Source organism: Amblyraja radiata, chromosome 1 (genome assembly GCF_010909765.2).
Source record: "Amblyraja radiata isolate CabotCenter1 chromosome 1, sAmbRad1.1.pri, whole genome shotgun sequence".
NCBI lineage: Eukaryota > Metazoa > Chordata > Chondrichthyes > Rajiformes > Rajidae > Amblyraja > Amblyraja radiata.
This window is the reverse complement of record NC_045956.1, coordinates 140,056,630-140,075,222: the sequence shown is the minus strand read 5'-3', so window position 1 is coordinate 140,075,222 and position 18,593 is coordinate 140,056,630. Positions and strand designations below refer to the sequence as shown.

Below are 18,593 nucleotides of genomic sequence, written 5' to 3'. Positions count from 1 at the left end.
GTGCTGATAATGAAAGAAGAAATGCTGTTGCCAATTTGTACTGGTTGTACTTGTGTGCTGATTTGATTCCGTACCATTGCAATGTCTCATTATTTATTAACACAACTACCCCACCTCATAACTGCGCATCTCAGAGGAATAATTGCCCTCATTGATATTCCAATAAGAAAATCTATTTGTAAGAGTGGACTTCATTCTGTTTCTGCCTGCTTGTACTTGTACTGCAGTTTGATCGCCTCTATAAACTTGCTATGTATAAACTCTACATTCTGTTCCTACTGTTTTTAAGCTCAAGTGATTGGATCAATTGAATTTCTGGTCAATGCAGCCGAGACTTGACAAGTGGGGCATGGTGGCATCAAGAGTAGGTTGTTAGCCACATTTTTCTTTTGAGATGGTCTTTGCCTGGCACGTTTGTGGCATAAATGTTTCTTGCCACTTATCAGCCCATTCCTTAATGTTATCTACCTTAATGCACACAGCTTAGGTCTGTTTCATTTGAGACAGGGATGTGAATGGAATTGTACATCTCCAATTCTTACCCTGATCATTGATGAAGCAATGGAAGGTGCATGGGATTTGGAATTGCCCCTGAAGAAATCCTGCAGTGATATTGTGAGGCTGAGACAGGGTCAAGAGTCTTAATATATCCCTGCTGTTTGTCCCCAGGTTAATGATTTAATATGATTTGCAAACCAATGGGAGGGGGGTTAAATCATTCTACATATTAGCTTTGGCTCATGGTGACCACAACATTTGGAAATGTAGATTTTTAGGAAAATCCTATGTTGTTTACTGCCTAAAATCCCAGCCTTTACTGACCTCACTTTTTTTAGATGAGTATGTTAAAATGGTCAATTGGAAGCAATTCTCAAAAAGTAGTAAGTGTATTCACTGCTTTATTTTACAGAAAATTTGGGTGCCACCATCATTTACTCGTGGATGGAAAAAAGTAGATTATGAGTTGAACTAACTTTTGATTTTAATGTACTAATTTTGCAATGTTCAGTTGTTTTTTATCTAATGTTGCATTGTTTCCAATTTATTTCAGCTGCGATACAATGGATTATTGGAAACTACTCGGATTCGTAGAGATGGATATTCTTGGCGACCATTTTTCGAGGAGTTTGTAAAAAAGTAGAGCAATTTGCATTCATCGTGCATAAATATTGTGGTGTCTTTTTAAAAGAGAACTAAACGATGTCAGATTCTCTTGGAGAAATTATTTAAAGAACAATTTTTAAAAGGGGTTTTACAAGCAAGATAAATGTTCATAGGATATTCGTATATTTAATGGGAACTTGAGGGGTATCTTTTTTTACACATAGGGTGGTGGGTGCATGGAACAAGCAGCCAGATGAGGTCGTTGAGGCAGTACGAGAGCAACATTTAGAGAAGTACATGGGTAGGGTATGTTCAGAGGCATATGGGCCAAAAGCAGGTAGGTGGGACATTTGGTCAGCATAGGCAAGTTGGGCCAACGGGCCTGTTTGTACACTGTGTGACTGAAAGACTCTATGATAAGAGTGATAGTGGAGCAAAGGAGATCATGAGAGACTGGAATATTGTTGGATTGATGAACGAGAAATTTCAAAGCTGTTCACGCTGTGGAAGTCTTTCTAAGTGAGAATATAATTTCAGTCAGATGAAGAGGGGCTAATAGAAGATTGCTGCAATAGGTGTGAGGAAGGCTAGTAAAGATGGAGTTGGTAAAGAAATGTAAATTATAAGGAATCTGATTTACAATAATTTGGATGGCAGAAAAATTAGAAAGCATAGTAGCGAATTGAACTCATAACTCCTCTTTGATCCCTGTCCTTAATTGTCTCAAGGAAATGTCCCAGATAGAAATTGTCTTTACACTTAATTGCAATATTATAAGTTGAAAATGTAATATGTAAATCAGCATACAAAAGGGGTACAAGGAAGTTTAAATAAACTTGGCTCACTGGTTAATTTCTTTTCACAGATATGGAATACTGCTTATTACCCCCGATGTTCCACTTACCAAAGAAAGGTAAAACAAAAACGAAAGCGCAATTACAATGAAAAGGATTAACTGAATGTGCCATTACAGATACAATTCCTCTTTTAGTGCTATTGTTAACTTCAGTAAAACAGTTCTATGCTGTTTGTATGTTTCCTAAAATGGATTGTGGTGATGTGATCTGAGCCCCGTGGGGAGATGGATGCATATTCTGCGAAAGTTCTTTCATGATCAGGGCAGGTTGAGATAAGCCATGTGGCCCAGCATTTTATTGTGGTCAAGGTGATCAGAAGGATACTGCTGCTTATGTCCTCTCTTTTTGATCAAAGGTATTTATGTGTGGCATAACCGTAATTATTTTGTATTGAAGATAGACACAAAATGCTATTGGAATTCAGTGGGACAAGCAGCATCTCTGGAGAGAAGGTACACAAAATTGCCGGGGAAACTCAGCGGGTGCAGCAGCATCTATGGAGCGAAGGAAATAGGCGACGTTTCGGGCCGAAACCCTTCTTCAGACTGATGGGGGGTGGGAGAAAGAAGGAAAAGGGGAGGAGCCCGAGGGCGGGCGGATGGGAGGGTGGGAGGAGACAGCTAGAGGGTTAAGGAAGGGGAGGAGACAGCAAGGGCTAGCAAAATTGGGAGAATTCAATGTTAATGCCATAAGGACGCAAGGTCCCCAGACGGAATATGAGGTGCTGTTCCTCCAATTTCCGCTGTTGCTCACTCTGGCAATGGAGGAGACCCAGGACAGAGAGGTCGGATTGGGAATGGGAGGGGGAGTTAAAGTGCTGAGCCACCGGGAGTTCAGGTAGGTTTTTGCGGACTGAGCGGAGGTGTTCGGCGAAACGATCGCCCAACCTACGCTTGGTCTCCCCGATGTAAATCAGCTGACATCTAGAGCAGCGGATGCAGTAGATGAGGTTGGAGGAGATACAGGTGAACCTTTGTCGCACCTGGAACGACTGCTTGGGTCCTTGAATGGAGTCGAGGGGGGAGGTGAAGGGACAGGTGTTGCATTTCTTGCGGTTGCAACGGAAAGTGCCCGGGGAGGGGGTGGTGCGGGAGGGAAGGGAAGAATTGACGAGGGAGTTGTGGAGGGAGCGGTCTTTGCGGAAGGCAGACATGGGGGGAGATGGGAAGATGTGGCGAGTGGTGGGGTCACGTTGGAGGTGGCGGAAATGGCGGAGGATTATGTGTTGTATTTGGCAGCTAGTGGGGTGAAAGGTGAGGACCAGAGGGACTCTGCCCTTGTTGCGAGTGCGGGGATGGGGAGAGAGAGCAGTGTTACGGGGTATGGATGAGACCCTGGTGTGAGCCTCATCTATGGTGGCGGAGGGGAATCCCCGTTCCCTGAAGAACGAGGACATTTCCGATGCCCTGGTGTGGAATGTTTCATCCTGGGAGCAGATGCGGCGTAGGCGGAGGAATTGGGAGTAGGGGATGGTGTCTTTACAGGGGGCAGGGTGGGAAGACGTGTAGTCCAGATAGCCATGTGAGTCAGTGGGTTTGTAATGTATGTCGGTCAGGAGTCTGTCCCCTTCTCTGGAGAGAAGGATGGTTGATCTCAGACTGAAGAAGGGTCTCCACCTTCTCTCCAGAGATGCTGCATGTCCTGCTGGGTTACTCCAGCATTTTGTGTCTATCTTTGGTGTAAACCAGCATCTGCAGTTCCTCCCTTACCTTTTATTTCTGTAAAAATATAATTTTGTTGAAAATGGACAAAATTGCTTGAGCAAATTTTGGATTGGCTGTAGCTCGGATGTAGAATCAGTACTCGGATGTAGAATCAATGGCTTGGGTCATTTTAAAACTTTATACCAGATCAGACCTGTTCCTTAAAGGGTTATGAATGATGAAATGAAAAAATCTGACTTTTAAGGTCTCATTAGAAAATAAATAGAATTTGAGTTCAATTGTAATGGGCACAAAATGTTATCAGTATTAAGGAAGGAAAATTCAATGCTAGCGTTTATATCAAGAGGACTGGAATACAAAAACAGAGATGTAATGTTGAGGCTCTATAAGGTGCTGGTCAGGCCGCATTTGGAGTACTGTGAGCAAATTTGGGCCCCATATCCGAGGAAGGATGTGCTGGCTCTGGAGAGGGTCCAGTGGAGGTTTACAAGAATGATTCCAGGAATGAGTGGGTTAGCATATTTGACAGCACTGGGCCTCTTCTCGCTGGAGTTTAGAAGGTTGAGGGGGGACCTCATTGAAACTTACAGAATAATAAAAGGCATAGATAGAGTTGATGTGGAAAGGATGTTTCCTCTGGTGGGAGAGTAGGACCTGAGATCAGAGCCGCGGAATTAAAGAGCGCTCTCTAAGAAAGGAGTGAGGAGGAGCTTCTTTAGTCAGAGGGTAGTTAATCTGTGGAACTCATTGCCACAGAGGGCTGTGGAGGCCAAGTCAGTGGATATTTTTAAGGCAGAGATAGACAAATGCTTAATTAGAACGGGCGTCAAGGATTATGGGGGGAAGCAGGAAAATGGAATTAGGTGGCAGAAATCAGTCATGATTGAATGGCGGAGTAGACTTGATGGGCTGAATGGCCAAATTCTACTCCTATAACTTGTGAACGTTGTACTAACTAAAACAAAATGCAATAGATTACTGCAAGAGTGGCATTATTGTAGTGGAACAACAACTGTTGAAAGTTAGCAGTTATGGCTTATTTTCTGCTTTAAACATGGAACACCTTGCTGTTTTCCCGAGGTCAGGTTAGGGAGGTAAGTGAGCTGTTGAGCTTGTGTAAAGAAGACCAGGAATGAGAAGAGTGCGTTACAGCTGAGTGGGTGTGTTGGAACTGGGCTAGTCTTGGAGATCAGTGAAGCTGATCTGCAGCATCGGGGAGAGAATGTTCAGTTGAGGCCAGCATAATGGTTGGGCTCAAGGAGGGCCTGGGATGAAATTGGGGATCTGACCCACCAGCGTCAGGATGTGGGATGGGGAGGCAAGGTGGTGCAGTGGTAGAATTACTGTCTTACTGCGCCTGAGCCCTAGGTTCGATCCTGACTGCAGGTGCTGTTTAAGATGAATGTACGTTCTCCCCATGACCTGCATGGGTTTTCTCCAGGCTCTCCTGTTTCTTCCCACACTCCAAAGACGTACAAGTGTGTAGGTTAATTGGCTTGGTGTAATTGTGAATTTCCCTAGTATGTGTAGGGTAGCATTGGTGTGCGGAGATAGCTAGTTGGAGTGGACTCGGTAGGCCAAGGGGCCTGTTTCAACTCTGATTCTCTAAACTAAACTATAAAAAAAAAGCGGGAGGGTGTATTTGGGATCAGCAATATGAAGATGGTGGCTACGGTGGTGGTGGTGGTGGAAGGCAGGGAAGGTGCAGAGCAGTTTTGGATGCTAGGAGAGACTGGAGAGGCTGAATCTATTTTCCCAGAAGTCGAAGAGGTTACGAGCTGATGGAGGTTACTAAAATGATGAGGGATATATATAAGATTGCAGGAAATATTTCCCCATATCAAACCTAGGATAAAATTAAAGGATGTAGATTTAAAGTAAGGGGTAAGAGACTTAGAGGGGATCTGAGGAGAACTTTCCACCCATAGAATGCCGATTGCTTAGAATACACACTGCCTGAGAGAGTGGGGAAGCAGACTCACTGACAGCATTTCAGACGTGTCTAAGCGAGTATTTGAATTGCCCAGGCATAGAAAGCTACAGACCACGTGCTGGAAGATGGGACTAAGGGAATTTACCCAGCATAATTTTATCCTCCAATCTTAACAACGGGCGTTACGTAATAGTAAATCTTTATTAATAGCAGCAGATTGCAGGCTTTTAACTTAAAACATCAGCAGTTCCTTTTCTCCATAAATGCTGCTCGACCCACAAGGTTCCTCCAGCAGATTGTTGCAAAAAGGTTCTGATTCTATGTATCGTCGTTGTTCAAGCAGGTTAAGGACAAATGGCAGAGAGCTAAAATTGTTAATTTACAAGGTTCAGAAACACTCTGCTGCAGCAACTCATATTCTTCGCCCACTGTTTGCATTTATTAACACATACACACACATGTACAAAGATGAGCACGTGTGCACACCTGCACACACAGCTTAAAAACAGGCCTCAGTTGGGTGTGCACTTTCTGGGCTGTGAGGCCTGTTCTTGTACTGTGTGACTCAATCAGGGGGCCAGACAAGTGGGAGATCGGGAGGGGGGTGGGGGGTAGTGATTTAGGTGTTGTTTTTTTTATTGTTGAGGGGGTGTGGAGAAATTTGGTCATTTAGGTAAGCTTCTTATCCCCCTGCAGATGTGTGTTTGTCTTCATACATGTTTGTGAAAGCAGCTGTACACATGTACATTTGGGTGTACACGTGCTCATCTTTGTGCATGTATATTGTATGGGTTGATAAATGCTAATAACACTAATCAAAGAATGAGCTTTTGCAACAGAGTGTTTCTGAACCGTGTTACTAAACAATTTTTGTTCTGTCATATGTCCTTAATTTCCACTTGTACAATGACGATACAGTACTTTTATGCTATAATCTGCTGGTGGAGGAAAGTAATGGATCGAGCAGCATCTGTGAGGAGTAGAAAGGAATTTTCAATGTTTTGACTCTCAGCCCTGCACTCTACTGCTATTAAGTAAGGTTTTACCATTACCCAACACTCTGAGATTGGAGGATAATATTATTCCTGGTGAATTCCCTCAATGAATTTTGCATTCTGTTGCTGTCACTTCAACAAAAGATCCTGGAACCAAAGCAAAGGAGTCATTCTGTCCTCTCTGAAACTCAAGACCTTGCGTCCGGATGGCATTAACATTGAATTCACCCAATTTTGCTAGCCCTTGCTGTCTCCTCCCCTTCCTTAACCCTCTAGCTGTCTCCTCCCACCCTCCCATCCGCCCGCCCTCGGGCTCCTCCTCCTCCTCCCCTTTTCCTTCCTTCTCCCCCCCCCCCCCACCCCCCATCAGTCTGAAGAAGGGTTTCGGCCCAAAACGTCGCCTATTTCCTTCGCTCCATAGATGCTGCTGCACCCGCTGAGTTTCCCCAGCAATTTTGTGTACCTAGCATATTTTAATGTTCTGTTTGTTTAAAAATAATTTATTTAAAATAATTCCTACAGCTGTCTTTTCATAATGATAAGTGAAACTGACGTGTACATAGTGAAGAAGCCCAGATTCAGTCGCCTAATATCAGTTAATTATCAAAGTGGCTGTGAAGAAGCTATGGTCCGTAAGAAAGGAATGAATTGTCTTTACATTTTCTTGGTTCATGCTTTTGCACTAAAATAGGTGCCCAAAACTTCCTACAGGCATCCGAAAACTGCAAGGAATTGCATCTGAAAACCTATCGCAACAAGAAGCCAACAAGGAAATTAGCAAAGTAAAATGTCAGTCATGATACAATCTCCTATTGTGAAATCCTGCATAATTTAAGGCATTGTTAAGGATCATAAAGACACATTTGACAGCTATCCCACCTCTGAGAGAGCAAGTTGTCAGCTCATCATTTGGGGAATGAGTACATTTTTAAGATAATGCATCAATGATCTAATGAAGTGCTGCACTGCCATACTGTATGTGTTATCCTCTGAGTATGATACATAATGTGTATTTGTTTAAGAGGTTTTATTTAAGATGGCAAGACCTTTTGGTATTTCTTATTCAAATGGAAAACTGGTTATGTTCAATGTATATAGAAACTGGCTGTGGCTCTCATGTATAGTTTCATAACAGTGAATTCAAAGTATTTAATTCCATTTAAATGAAAATCAAAAACTGCAGGTGCTGGAATTTTGAAGTAATAAAAACAGAAGATGCTGGAAACAATCATCAGATCAGGCAGCATCTGTGGAAAGATCAATGTTAATGTTTAAAGTTGAAGAACATGAAATATTAACTCTCTCTCTTTCCACAGATGAGTGTTTCCAACAAATTCTGTTTTCAATTCTGCTTTTGTGTAATCTCCAGAGAACTATCCTTTAATATAACATGTCTATCACTTATGGTAAAATTGAGTTTTCTCTCTACCTCACAGTTGCCTGGCTATTCTTCAAACTACTGACTTGAACGAGTGGAGGACTGGGTAAGTTGCAGTCCAAAGGGAACATTGCTGAGAGTATGGGAAGCAGTCTAAAAATTTGCACAATTTTCTTACATTCATATATTCATTAGCATGCAAGAATACTGAATGCTGTGTTTTTTTTAAAAAGATTTCAGTTAAACTGGAAATATAATGTCTGATCTACAGAAATAAGTAACACTTATTGGTTAGCACTGAGAGTTAATCTGTCTTGTTCATCAAATGTTCGACCCAAAGCACGAGCCTGAGTTTTATCAGATGCTGCATCGCCTTTCCTGCTCTACACGTTTTCAATATTTGTGGATTTTATCTGTTATCTGTTTCCTGTGGATCTGCATAGTTTTCATTTAGAATGACCTTTCTCATGCATCTGGTGTCTCCCGGATGCAATTATTTCAGTGCCTTTTATCGATATTCTAACCCTCAATCTCCATTCTTTTTCACCACAAATATACTCTGCTGTCATATTTGTGCTTCTTATTGCCCTTGCCCTCTCAACATTTGAGCTTGCGTGTCTTATCTGAACATTTAAATTGCAGTTTGGTTTTTATCGTTCGTTCTTTGCAATCGCAAATTCAGATGTATTAACACATATCGGGTTGGTTGTTAACTCTGAGGCAAGGAGGAAGTGGTTGGATGGAGTGGAGAGGTGAGAAGGGGTGCAACGGATAGAGGCTGGGAAATGTGAAAATGTGAAAATGCTGGAACTGCAGAATGTGCCTCAGTTATTGTAAAGCTTCCCACTCGTAGCTTGGTAGGGTGTCTACCTACAAGGCTGAAATCTGCAGAACAAAGTCCATGCCTGTGCTAGAAGAGAGATGGTAGTGGTGGTTCACGTTTCACATTTCTGGATTTTTATATTCCCAACCCAAGTTAACCCATCAACGTCTGGTGACAGAAATTCCATTCTCTATTTCTGCATATTAAACTGACAATGCAGCATTTATTAATATTAATGAAGTATGTAGGTATATAAATCAAGTTGATATCAAATATAAATGAAGTATTATATTTATTCTGGGGTTTTGTCAACAAATCCTAAATTCAAGATCTGTCTTGTGATGAATCTACATCCAATTAGTACTATGTTGCTGATTTTGTTGAGCTTTTTTTTCCCTTTGCAGAAAATCACGTCTGTTCTTTAAACACTGGCATCAGGATCAATTAGCAAAGTGCATCGAAAAACTTGAAAAAGCAGCATTAATTATCCAGAAAAGTAAGCATAAAACCTCCCTGTTTGGATCTCAAAACTTGCTGTTCTTATTGGGGGAGAATTGATCTTTCTTGAAGTTTTTAATAATGTTTTATCTTGGTTATAGAAGAAGAACTGATAACTACTAAGCCTTCAATTATAACACGAGGAAATGTAGTCATGTTGCCATGAAGGAAACCAATTTTCAATTTCACTATCAAATTTATTTCAAACTCTGTTGTCAATTGATATTTTGCTATCTTAGACCATTCTCCAGGATTGCTGCCCCAAATAAAGCCTGTAAATACATTTTGAATTCTTTATGTCTTTTTTTTACCTGCACGATTGCAGTTCATATTCATTAATTGACCTTCAGGTGATTGGACATATCTGTCAAGCAAACTTGAAGTATATAAATATGTTTTTGTGATCTTGTGTTTTGATTTTCTACTAATTGCCAAGCAAAATTCAAAGCTATATTTATCAGAGTGCCATCTGCCAATCTTTCACATAAATAGCTCATCACAATTCTAGATGATGGCCTTTTTTGGGCTGACAAGTAACAGACAATGTGTTTCATAAACCACAAGTAATAACCAGTGCTCTTTTCTTGTAGGCAAAAGGTGCTGGTAAACAGATCAATTAAAAATTAAGTTGCATTTATCAATATTTTTTCCCCATCAATTAGAGTCATAGAGTAATACAGTGTGGAAACAGGCCCTTCGGCCCAAATTGCCCACACCGGCCAACACGTCAATTCTTCCCCCTCTCCTGGTTTGTTTATGTGATCAATCAACTATTGTAATAAATGAATAAATAAAAAATGCAAAATCAACATGTTTTCAAAATGCAAAAGTATAGTTTTAACTATTTAGAGGTGCTGTTACACTGTACGGGCATGTAATGTCACAAAAAAACGCTGGTAATAACCATGCGAAACAGGAAAAGCCCAGCTCTTAAGCTGCAAGGTTATTGTCATCATTGATTGGGGATGATCAGCCATGATCACATTGAATGGCGGTGCTAGCTCGAAGGGCCGAATGGCCTACTCCTGCACCTATTGTCTATTGAGTCCCCAAAAATAGTGCCTTGGTTATTGTTGAACAGAAATTAGAATAGACGCGCCAACTAATATCAAGGATTCAAGAGCAGAGCAGAATATGCAGGCTCTATACAAGAGTTTCACTCTGGCCACTCTAAGCTTTGCTGCCACTAATGTGGTTGAAGATAGAGGTGTGTTAGAATGCTTGCTGTCCATCAGGATAGGAGTAGCTGTAGGAACACACAAGATGTTTGGTATCTTCCAGCAGACAATACATTTTCTGTCTGGCCTGTATCACTGTGCCCAGAATTCACCACGTCCATCACCATGAATGTTGTATATTATCTGTAGTATCCTGATAACAATTCAATAAGCTCTTTTTGATGGAGCTTCCATCCATGCCCGCGCAAAAGACAAGGGATCCTTTGGGAGCAATGCCACCTACATACAATAACCTCTCCTCAAACCACCCCTAGTTAATCAGAAACTATCCTGCTTTGCATGTATGTTGCAATGTATCTGTTGTTAAATCAATATTTTCAGACTCTTATCAAAAGCCAGTCAAAGTGCATCAGCTCAATAACTACAACACTTTAGAAGCTGACATCGATTTCTTGAGAAAATCTGTCAGTGGGTGTTCTCATCAAGGTTTTCACATTGGCCTTTTGACTTAATAAATTTGTGAGATAATGCTGGCACTATGTCTCACTGGATACTCTGGTAGTTCTTGTTCTTTGTTGAAATAATTTACTTAAAGGATAAACTAGGAACAACAAACAAGCTCCCTGAAATGTTTTCTAACATTCTTCAAAACTAATGTAAAAGATGGAGTCCTTCCACATTTTGCCCAAATATAGGTTGAAAGGATGGAAAAAGACTTAAGTGGAATATAAATAACTGAATGGACAATTTGAAAACAATAGCCTGTTTCTGATGGAATATTCTGTGTAAGCTTCATGTTATCATACATGGGAAATTGTCAAAAGTCAAATCTTCTCTCTGCTCAGGGGAATGATTCTAGTTGATTTCTCTGTGATACAGCCAAGCAAAAGTGTGATCAGACCATAGAGATAATCTTGCATAATTGTGTTGCTCTTATTCTTCATAATAAGTTCATATTTTATGTTTATTTTTAAGTTAATAAATTTAAATAAATTAATTAATTAATTGAGTTAGAGATGTATCTTATTGAAATAGCCCAATATATTTCAATGTTTATTCTTCAGTCTATAAAAGATTCCGGTGTCAAAGCAAGTACAAAGTTTTGTTGACTGAGCTTCAAAACCAGCGCCGGCTGGAAATAGAGAGACAAATTGAAGAAAGATGTCAGATTGAATTGGAGCAAGAAATCGAGAGAAAAAAGCAGGAAATGGAGTCGAAAAATGAAAGTAGGTTTTGAGTTGTATTCATGTTTACTTATTAGTAATGATGCAATATCTCAGTGTTGATGAAAAATATTCCTTTAAATATTCAGAATTGAGAACGTTATCGAGAATGCATTCAGGGTCGTGATAACATCAGAGGCTTAATGCCCCTGTCCCACTTAGGAAACCTGAACGGAAACCTCTGGAGACTTTGCGCCCTACCCAAGGTTTCCGTGCGGTTCCCGGAGGTTTTTGTCAGTCTCCCTACCTGCTTCCACTACCTGCAACCTCCGGCAACCACCTGCAACCTCCGGGAACCGTACGGAAACCTTGGGTGGGGCACAAATTCCAGAGGTTTCCTAAGTGGGACAGGGGCATTAGAATGTACAGGCGGAGGGAACGGGTAACTGCCAGAGGGATCAGGAGGAGCAGGGATATAGTGCAGGAGCCCTCTGAGAAAATCATGCTCATTAACTAAATCGCCACTTGTCATCGATGCCACTTATCATGGATGCCACTTTTAGTGATGGATCCTCTGGGAAGTACAGTCAGAACCACAAGTATGCAGGCGCTCCTGTTTTTTCCCCACATTCTAAAAACGTATGGGTCGGTAGGGTAATTAGCCACTGCAAATTTACACTAGTGTGTGGATGAGTGATAAAATCTTGAGAGAGTTCTTGGGAATGTGGGAAGTTCAGGAGGGCGCAGGAGGTTTACCAGGTAGACCTGGAGTAGAGGGTGTTGGCTGTAATGAGAAGATGGACAAATGTAAACTTTCATCTGGAGAGTCAGAGACTGATGAAAGGCCTAGTAGAAGTATATAAAATTATGAGGGGCATGGAGAGGGTGGACAGTCAGAATCTTTTTCCCAGATGTAAATGGTTCAATGGATAATTATTGTCAAATATGCAATTAAACAATACATAGTGGAATTCATTTTGCATATAATGCTGGCACCACCATGTTTGGCACCATTTCATCAAGCTCAAAGTCCCGGCCTGGCCAAGCATACCCATGGTGTCCTCCACACTGCTCCACCACTGTAGGCCATGACCGGTCTCAGTGCTCGGCCTCTTGGAGTGTCAAAGACTAGAGGTCACACTTTTAAGGTCAGAGGGAGAAAGTTTAAAGAAGATGTAGGGAATGGAGAAAATGGATCACAAGAAGACAGCAGAGATTAGTTTAACAGCATCATGTTCGACACAGACATTGTGACCCAAAGGGCCTGTTCCTGTGCTGCGCTGTCATACTGGCTATGAATAACAACCAATGGCAGCTATCAGTTCACCAGAAGGATCAATAGATGAGCAAAATAGCAAATACTATGTATGCATGTGATGACAATTGAATTAAAAGACTGAAATGTGAACTTTATAGAACAATATGTAAATATTAGAAATATGTAATCAGTTGCATGTAAAAATGTTAATCTGTTGATTATGCAGGACCGGTGACACAACCTGTTCCACTTCCGCGGAAAAAGAAGCCACTCCCACGTCCTCGTTCTGCAGCCGTAGATAAGTTTCACGAAGCAGTCCAGCCTCCTGTTCCCAGACCACGAAGTAAATTAATAGAGGTATGTATTTCCAAAAAAGGAAATTCTATCTTTAATTCAAGCACCTTTTCACTTCCATAGTCATGATGTGTGTGGGGCGAGTTCTCCATTTATGACAAATAAACATACAAATATTTTTATTGGCTGAAGAACTGGTCAGATTTTAATAGAGGTCTAGAATACAAAGCCAAGTCATGATGACTTTATAAAGCACTGGTTTGGGTACAACTGGTCAATTGCACCCACTTTTAATAGACAATAGGTGCAGGAGTAGGCCATTCGACCCTTCGAATGGCTGATCATCAGTACCGCGCTCCTGCCTTCTCCCCATATCCCCTGACTCCGCTAACTTTAAGAGCTCTATCTCTTGAATCCAGAGAGCCGGCCTCCACCGCCCTCTGAGGCAGAGAATTCCACAGACTCACAACTCTCTGTGTGGAAAAATGCCACAAGTCAGGGTGGAAATGCAGGCTTTGGAGAGACTACAAATGGGGAGGGGGTGGTTAGGTTTAGATTTATTATCAAAGAGCACAGAATATTGTTTTCAGCATTATAGTGTAACAGTTTGAGACAAAGTCCACTATAGGTAATTGGGTAAATTGGACAATGGGACAGTATACTAGTTTATGGAAGGATTGTCCGGAAGCCTGGTAAGAGGGGAAGAAGCTGTTACTGAGTCTGGTCGTGTGCTTTTTAAGCTTCTGTTTCTTATGCTTGACAGAAGTGAGGAGATGAATGAATGACCAGGATGGGAAGCTGTTTTATTATCTTGTCCATTTTCCCAAGGTGGCATGAAGTGTAGATAGTGTCGATGGTGGGGAGTCTGGTCTGCATCATGGAGTGGACTACATCTACAACTCTGTAATTTCTTGTGGTCTTGGGCAGAGCTGTTCCTGAAAATGCATCTGTAACAGTTTGTAAGAGACTTTAGACTCTAGAGATTTAGACTTTAGTGATGCAATGTTGAGACGGGCCCATTGGCCCACCGAGTCCATGCCGTCCAGTGATCACCCCATACACTAGCACTATCCCACACGCTAGGGACAATTTACAATTTTACCGAAGCCAATTGACCTACATACCTGGATGACTTTGGAGTGTGGGAGGAAATTGGAGCACCCGGCAGAATCCCACACAGTCAGTGAGAACGTAGAAACTCCATGCAAACAGCACCCGTAGTCAGGATTGAACCAGGTCTCTGGTTCTGTAAGGCAGCAACTCTACTGCTGCACCACTGTGCCACCAAGTAACTGGAGACTTGTTACATTTCCTCAGTCTCCTGTGGAAGTAGAAGCGTTTATGTGTTTTCTTGGCTATCAGTTCAACGTGGTTGGTCCACGTCAGATTGTTGGTGATAATTGCATCAAAAAACTTGAAGCGCTCAACCATTTCCACTTCGACATGGTGCTGATTGGGTCCACTACGGTTCCTTTCAAATCATGGATATAGATGGAGTAGATGGGAAGAAACTGTTCCCATTAGTGGAGAAGTTAGGAACTAAAGGGGCTGTCCCACTTGGGCGACCTAATCTGCGAGTTTAGAAGAGTTTGCCCTGGACTCAAACTCGCAGCATGGCCGACACGAGGTCCTAGGAGGTCCTGTGAGGTCGCTGGAACTCTCCTTCATGCTAGAGGGAAGTTCCCGAATACTCGCGGCCTCAGCTAGGTCGCGGAAACATTTTCAGCATATTAAAAAATTTCCCAGAGTAAAGTTTGGTCGGCATGGTTCTTTTTAACTCGTAGTGCAGTGGAGTGGGGTCGCTATTTAGTTACAGGCAGTCGAGGGCAGCCGTAGGCAATCTCCTTCGCTGACTGGGCATTTCGATTGGCTCATTGGAATTTCAGGACCTAGGAAGACCTATCGGTAGGTAAAATGCCCGCTAAACTTTATTAAACATCTTAAAAGTGTCTTCACTCCTTCTCGCACCCCTTCCCGCCACCCTTCTCTTCCCCCCCCCCCGCGCTCTCTGAAGGTGGCAGCCGTTTACCTTCCTCTTCATCGCGCAGACAACCCTCCACCACTTTCCCTGGCCCCCACCTTCGCTGTATGTGTGTGTGGTCAGTAGATGCAGCTCACGGTTCAGTCGATGCAGCTCGCGGTTTCAACGTGGCTGGTCGATCCAGCTCGAGGCTTTCCAGGAGAGTGCCCTTGAGCTTGAAGGTCAAAGACACTCTTCTGGACTCGCGGATTAGATTGCCCAAGTGGGACAGGCTCTTAAGAAGTAGAATACATTTATTTGACAAAAGAACCAAAAGTGACTTGAAAAATATTTGAACCGTGAATAGTTGAAGTCTAAAGGTCATGCCAGCAGTAGATGTGAAAGCCAATTCAATTGGAGCATTCAAGACAAGATTGGATGTGTATCTGGAAGAAAAGAACTTGCAAGGCTCTGGGGAAAGGGTAGAAGTGGACTCGATGGGCTGAATGGTCATCTTCCATACTGTTATTTTGTAACATCCTTGTAGAACACATTAATCACATTTTGACAATTAGAGAGCATGTCTAATGTCTAACACCTGACACTGGCCCAATTTTCTACCCAAATCAATACTTTGCTTTCAGTTCCATTAGCCATTATTGCAGGGTTATGCTGTGTCAGATCTTCAGAGGAAAAGCAAGGAGTTATTTTGCTTCAAATGATCACAAATCAGTTTATTTTCAAATTTATTTTCTTTAAAGTTTGTCTCAAAAAAATCACCTTACATTAATCTAACCACCTATTGTTTTTTATAGTTTATAAAATATATATTGATGATTAATATACATGAATAATCTTTTCTGCTATTTTTAAATTTTGCCATTTAATTTTCAATATTTTTGATCCCAGCCATATAAGGAGAAGATAATTTATTTTCATTTGATATTATTTCAGTATCCCAGTGTTGATGAGGAATCTGTGGGTGATTTTCCCAATTTAATAGCTTGGGTAGAAAATCAAAAGAATCAAAAACTAAGGAGATTTGGAAATCAGGGGTCAATAATGCTTAGTAGTGACCTTCAATTGCAACTACATTTCAATGGGCACATTTCTTCATGCAAGTGCTATTATCTTCCACTGTCACTTTAATAACCTCGGTAGGAGATTCAAGGTGTCTACTATAAACAAAGCCTTTGTTTTAGGCAACTCCCTTTGATAATTCTCGGGATAACATGAACACCAGCTGGCTTCAGGAGCAAGCGGAGAAGGAGCTGAGAATTAATAAGAAAAGGGCTACAATTCGATGGTTCAAAGAAACTCAGGCTCGCAAAGTGGTCCAGAATGGTACTTTCCCCTGCTGGTTTCATGGGGTGATTACGAGACGGTGAGTATGGTTTATAGTCATTTGGAGCGATCTATCCTTAACATTTAAAGAAAATAATTTTGGTGTTTTGGTGTTTGTTTATTCTTGCTCACATTAATTTTGTGAGAGCAAATTTTATTTCAGATCTGTTACAAATTTGTGGGTAGTAATTAGTGAATTCTGCAGTAGGGAATTACCGTAACCTGAACAGTTGTACTGCGGGTGTCGCCTGTAGCATGGCTAATTTTATTGATTGTGAATGTGGTAGCTAAGTAACAAAATGTCATCAGATTTGCAATTCTGCTTAAAGATACCGATTATATGGCTTAACCTGTGGTCTTGGACAGGCAACGTACCTTTTGTTGCGGTCCACTGCAGGGATGTTTATCAGTGCACATGGCCTAAGGCTAACGGGAGTGAGGATTGGTCTGGGTCGAGGGAGAGGTAGATAAGTAAATAATTTGGACTGATTTGAGTCGGGTTCCTTGTGCCAGCGATGCTAAAACAGCACTCAACTGCTGCAGTGAAGGCTGTTGACGTGTAACGGGCCTGTGGATGCTGCAGGTCAGGCTCCTGTTGTTGAAATGTTGTGGAAGGGCTTTAATATACATTCCACATCAGATGCCACAGTACATGTCCTGCCTCTATACATTATCAGTTAGGCACATGGTGTCCTGGAAGGTCGATCACATATTACATTGTGGTAGGTTCCCCATTTTCCACATGTTTAATTTTTCCTAAAAGTTAAAATGTGTCACACAAAAACTATGTCACACTATGCAATAAGATATCTCGGTAGATATAAATAATTAAGGCTATACGTGAAAATAAATGCATGGTGCATGTACCATTTTCCATTTCAGTAAGACTAACAGAAACCCTGTTCAGATATATGATAGAATCTAAAGCTAAAAAAGTTGTAGTTTTGTAGGTAGGGCATATAAGAGCCATTTCAGATGTTGTCACTTCGACCGTCTCGTAAGATCTCACCTTTGACAACTGGGTTGAAACTTTGCAAGAAATTAAGGCATTGAGATGATGCATAGAAACATAGAAACATAGAAATTAGGTGCAGGAGTAGGCCATTTGGCCCTTCGAGCCTGCACCGCCATTCAATATGATCATGGCTGATCATCCAACTCAGTATCCCGTACCTGCCTTCTCTCCATACCCTCTGATCCCCTTAGCCACAAGGGCCACATCTAACTCCCTCTTAAATATAGCCAATGAACTGGCCTCGACTACCCTCTGTGGCAGGGAGTTCCAGAGATTCACCACTCTCTGTGTGAAAAAAGTTCTTCTCATCTCGGTTTTAAAGGATTTCCCCCTTATCCTTAAGCTGTGACCCCTTGTCCTGGACTTCCCCAACATCGGGAGCAATCTTCCTGCATCTAGCCTGTCCAACCCCTTAAGAATTTTGTAAGTTTCTATAAGATCCCCTCTCAATCTCCTAAATTCTAGAGAGTATAAACCAAGTCTATCCAGTCTTTCTTCATAAGACAGTCCTGACATCCCAGGAATCAGTCTGGTGAACCTTCTCTGCACTCCCTCTATGGCAATAATGTCCTTCCTCAGATTTGGAGACCAAAACTGTACGCAATACTCCAGGTGTGGTCTCACCAAGACCCTGTACAACTGCAAAGGGAAGGGTCAAATGCATCAAAGGGAAGGGCAGGCCGTGGGTGGTCAGCAGAGGGTGCTGAAATAGTTGACCACCTTTCACTCACCCTTGGGCCACAGTTTTAGTGAAGTCGAGCATGATCTTTATTGTAATGTTTCTTCTTTATTTGTGAATGTGCAGCACAATAATGCAGTTTTCTACCTTGAATTTCAGCGAAAGTGAAAATCTGTTGGAAAACCAACCTTTAGGTTGCTTCTTGATACGTGTCAGTGGAAGTAGGGAAGGGTACACGTTGACTTTCAGGTAATCTCTTCTGAATTATTTTTTTTTAAATCTGATCCTCCATACCATTTTAATTTCCAAAATCTTGGAGAAGGCTCTCAAAACTTCAAATGCCCATCAATGACGAATTAATCTTCATTGCATCAGGCAGCATCTCTGAAGGAAAGGAATAGGTGACGTTTCGGGTCGAGACCCTTCTTCAGACTGAGACTACTTTAGAAA

The 18,593-nt window shown here is 41.7% G+C and overlaps 1 protein-coding gene across 1 annotated transcript in view; it reads left to right on the top strand.

The window, feature by feature from the left end:
- The window catches only part of LOC116979772 (myosin-IIIb-like), a 170,085-nt gene that overhangs the window by 122,703 nt on the left and 28,789 nt on the right, over positions 1-18,593 (top strand). Inside the window, exons 19-26 of the mRNA XM_033031548.1 lie at positions 1,052-1,137; positions 1,970-2,017; positions 7,990-8,037; positions 9,159-9,250; positions 11,495-11,656; positions 13,078-13,208; positions 16,308-16,489; positions 18,303-18,392. Of these exons, the coding sequence (XP_032887439.1) occupies positions 1,052-1,137; positions 1,970-2,017; positions 7,990-8,037; positions 9,159-9,250; positions 11,495-11,656; positions 13,078-13,208; positions 16,308-16,489; positions 18,303-18,392 (839 nt within the window). The remainder of the gene's footprint in view (positions 1-1,051; positions 1,138-1,969; positions 2,018-7,989; positions 8,038-9,158; positions 9,251-11,494; positions 11,657-13,077; positions 13,209-16,307; positions 16,490-18,302; positions 18,393-18,593) is intronic.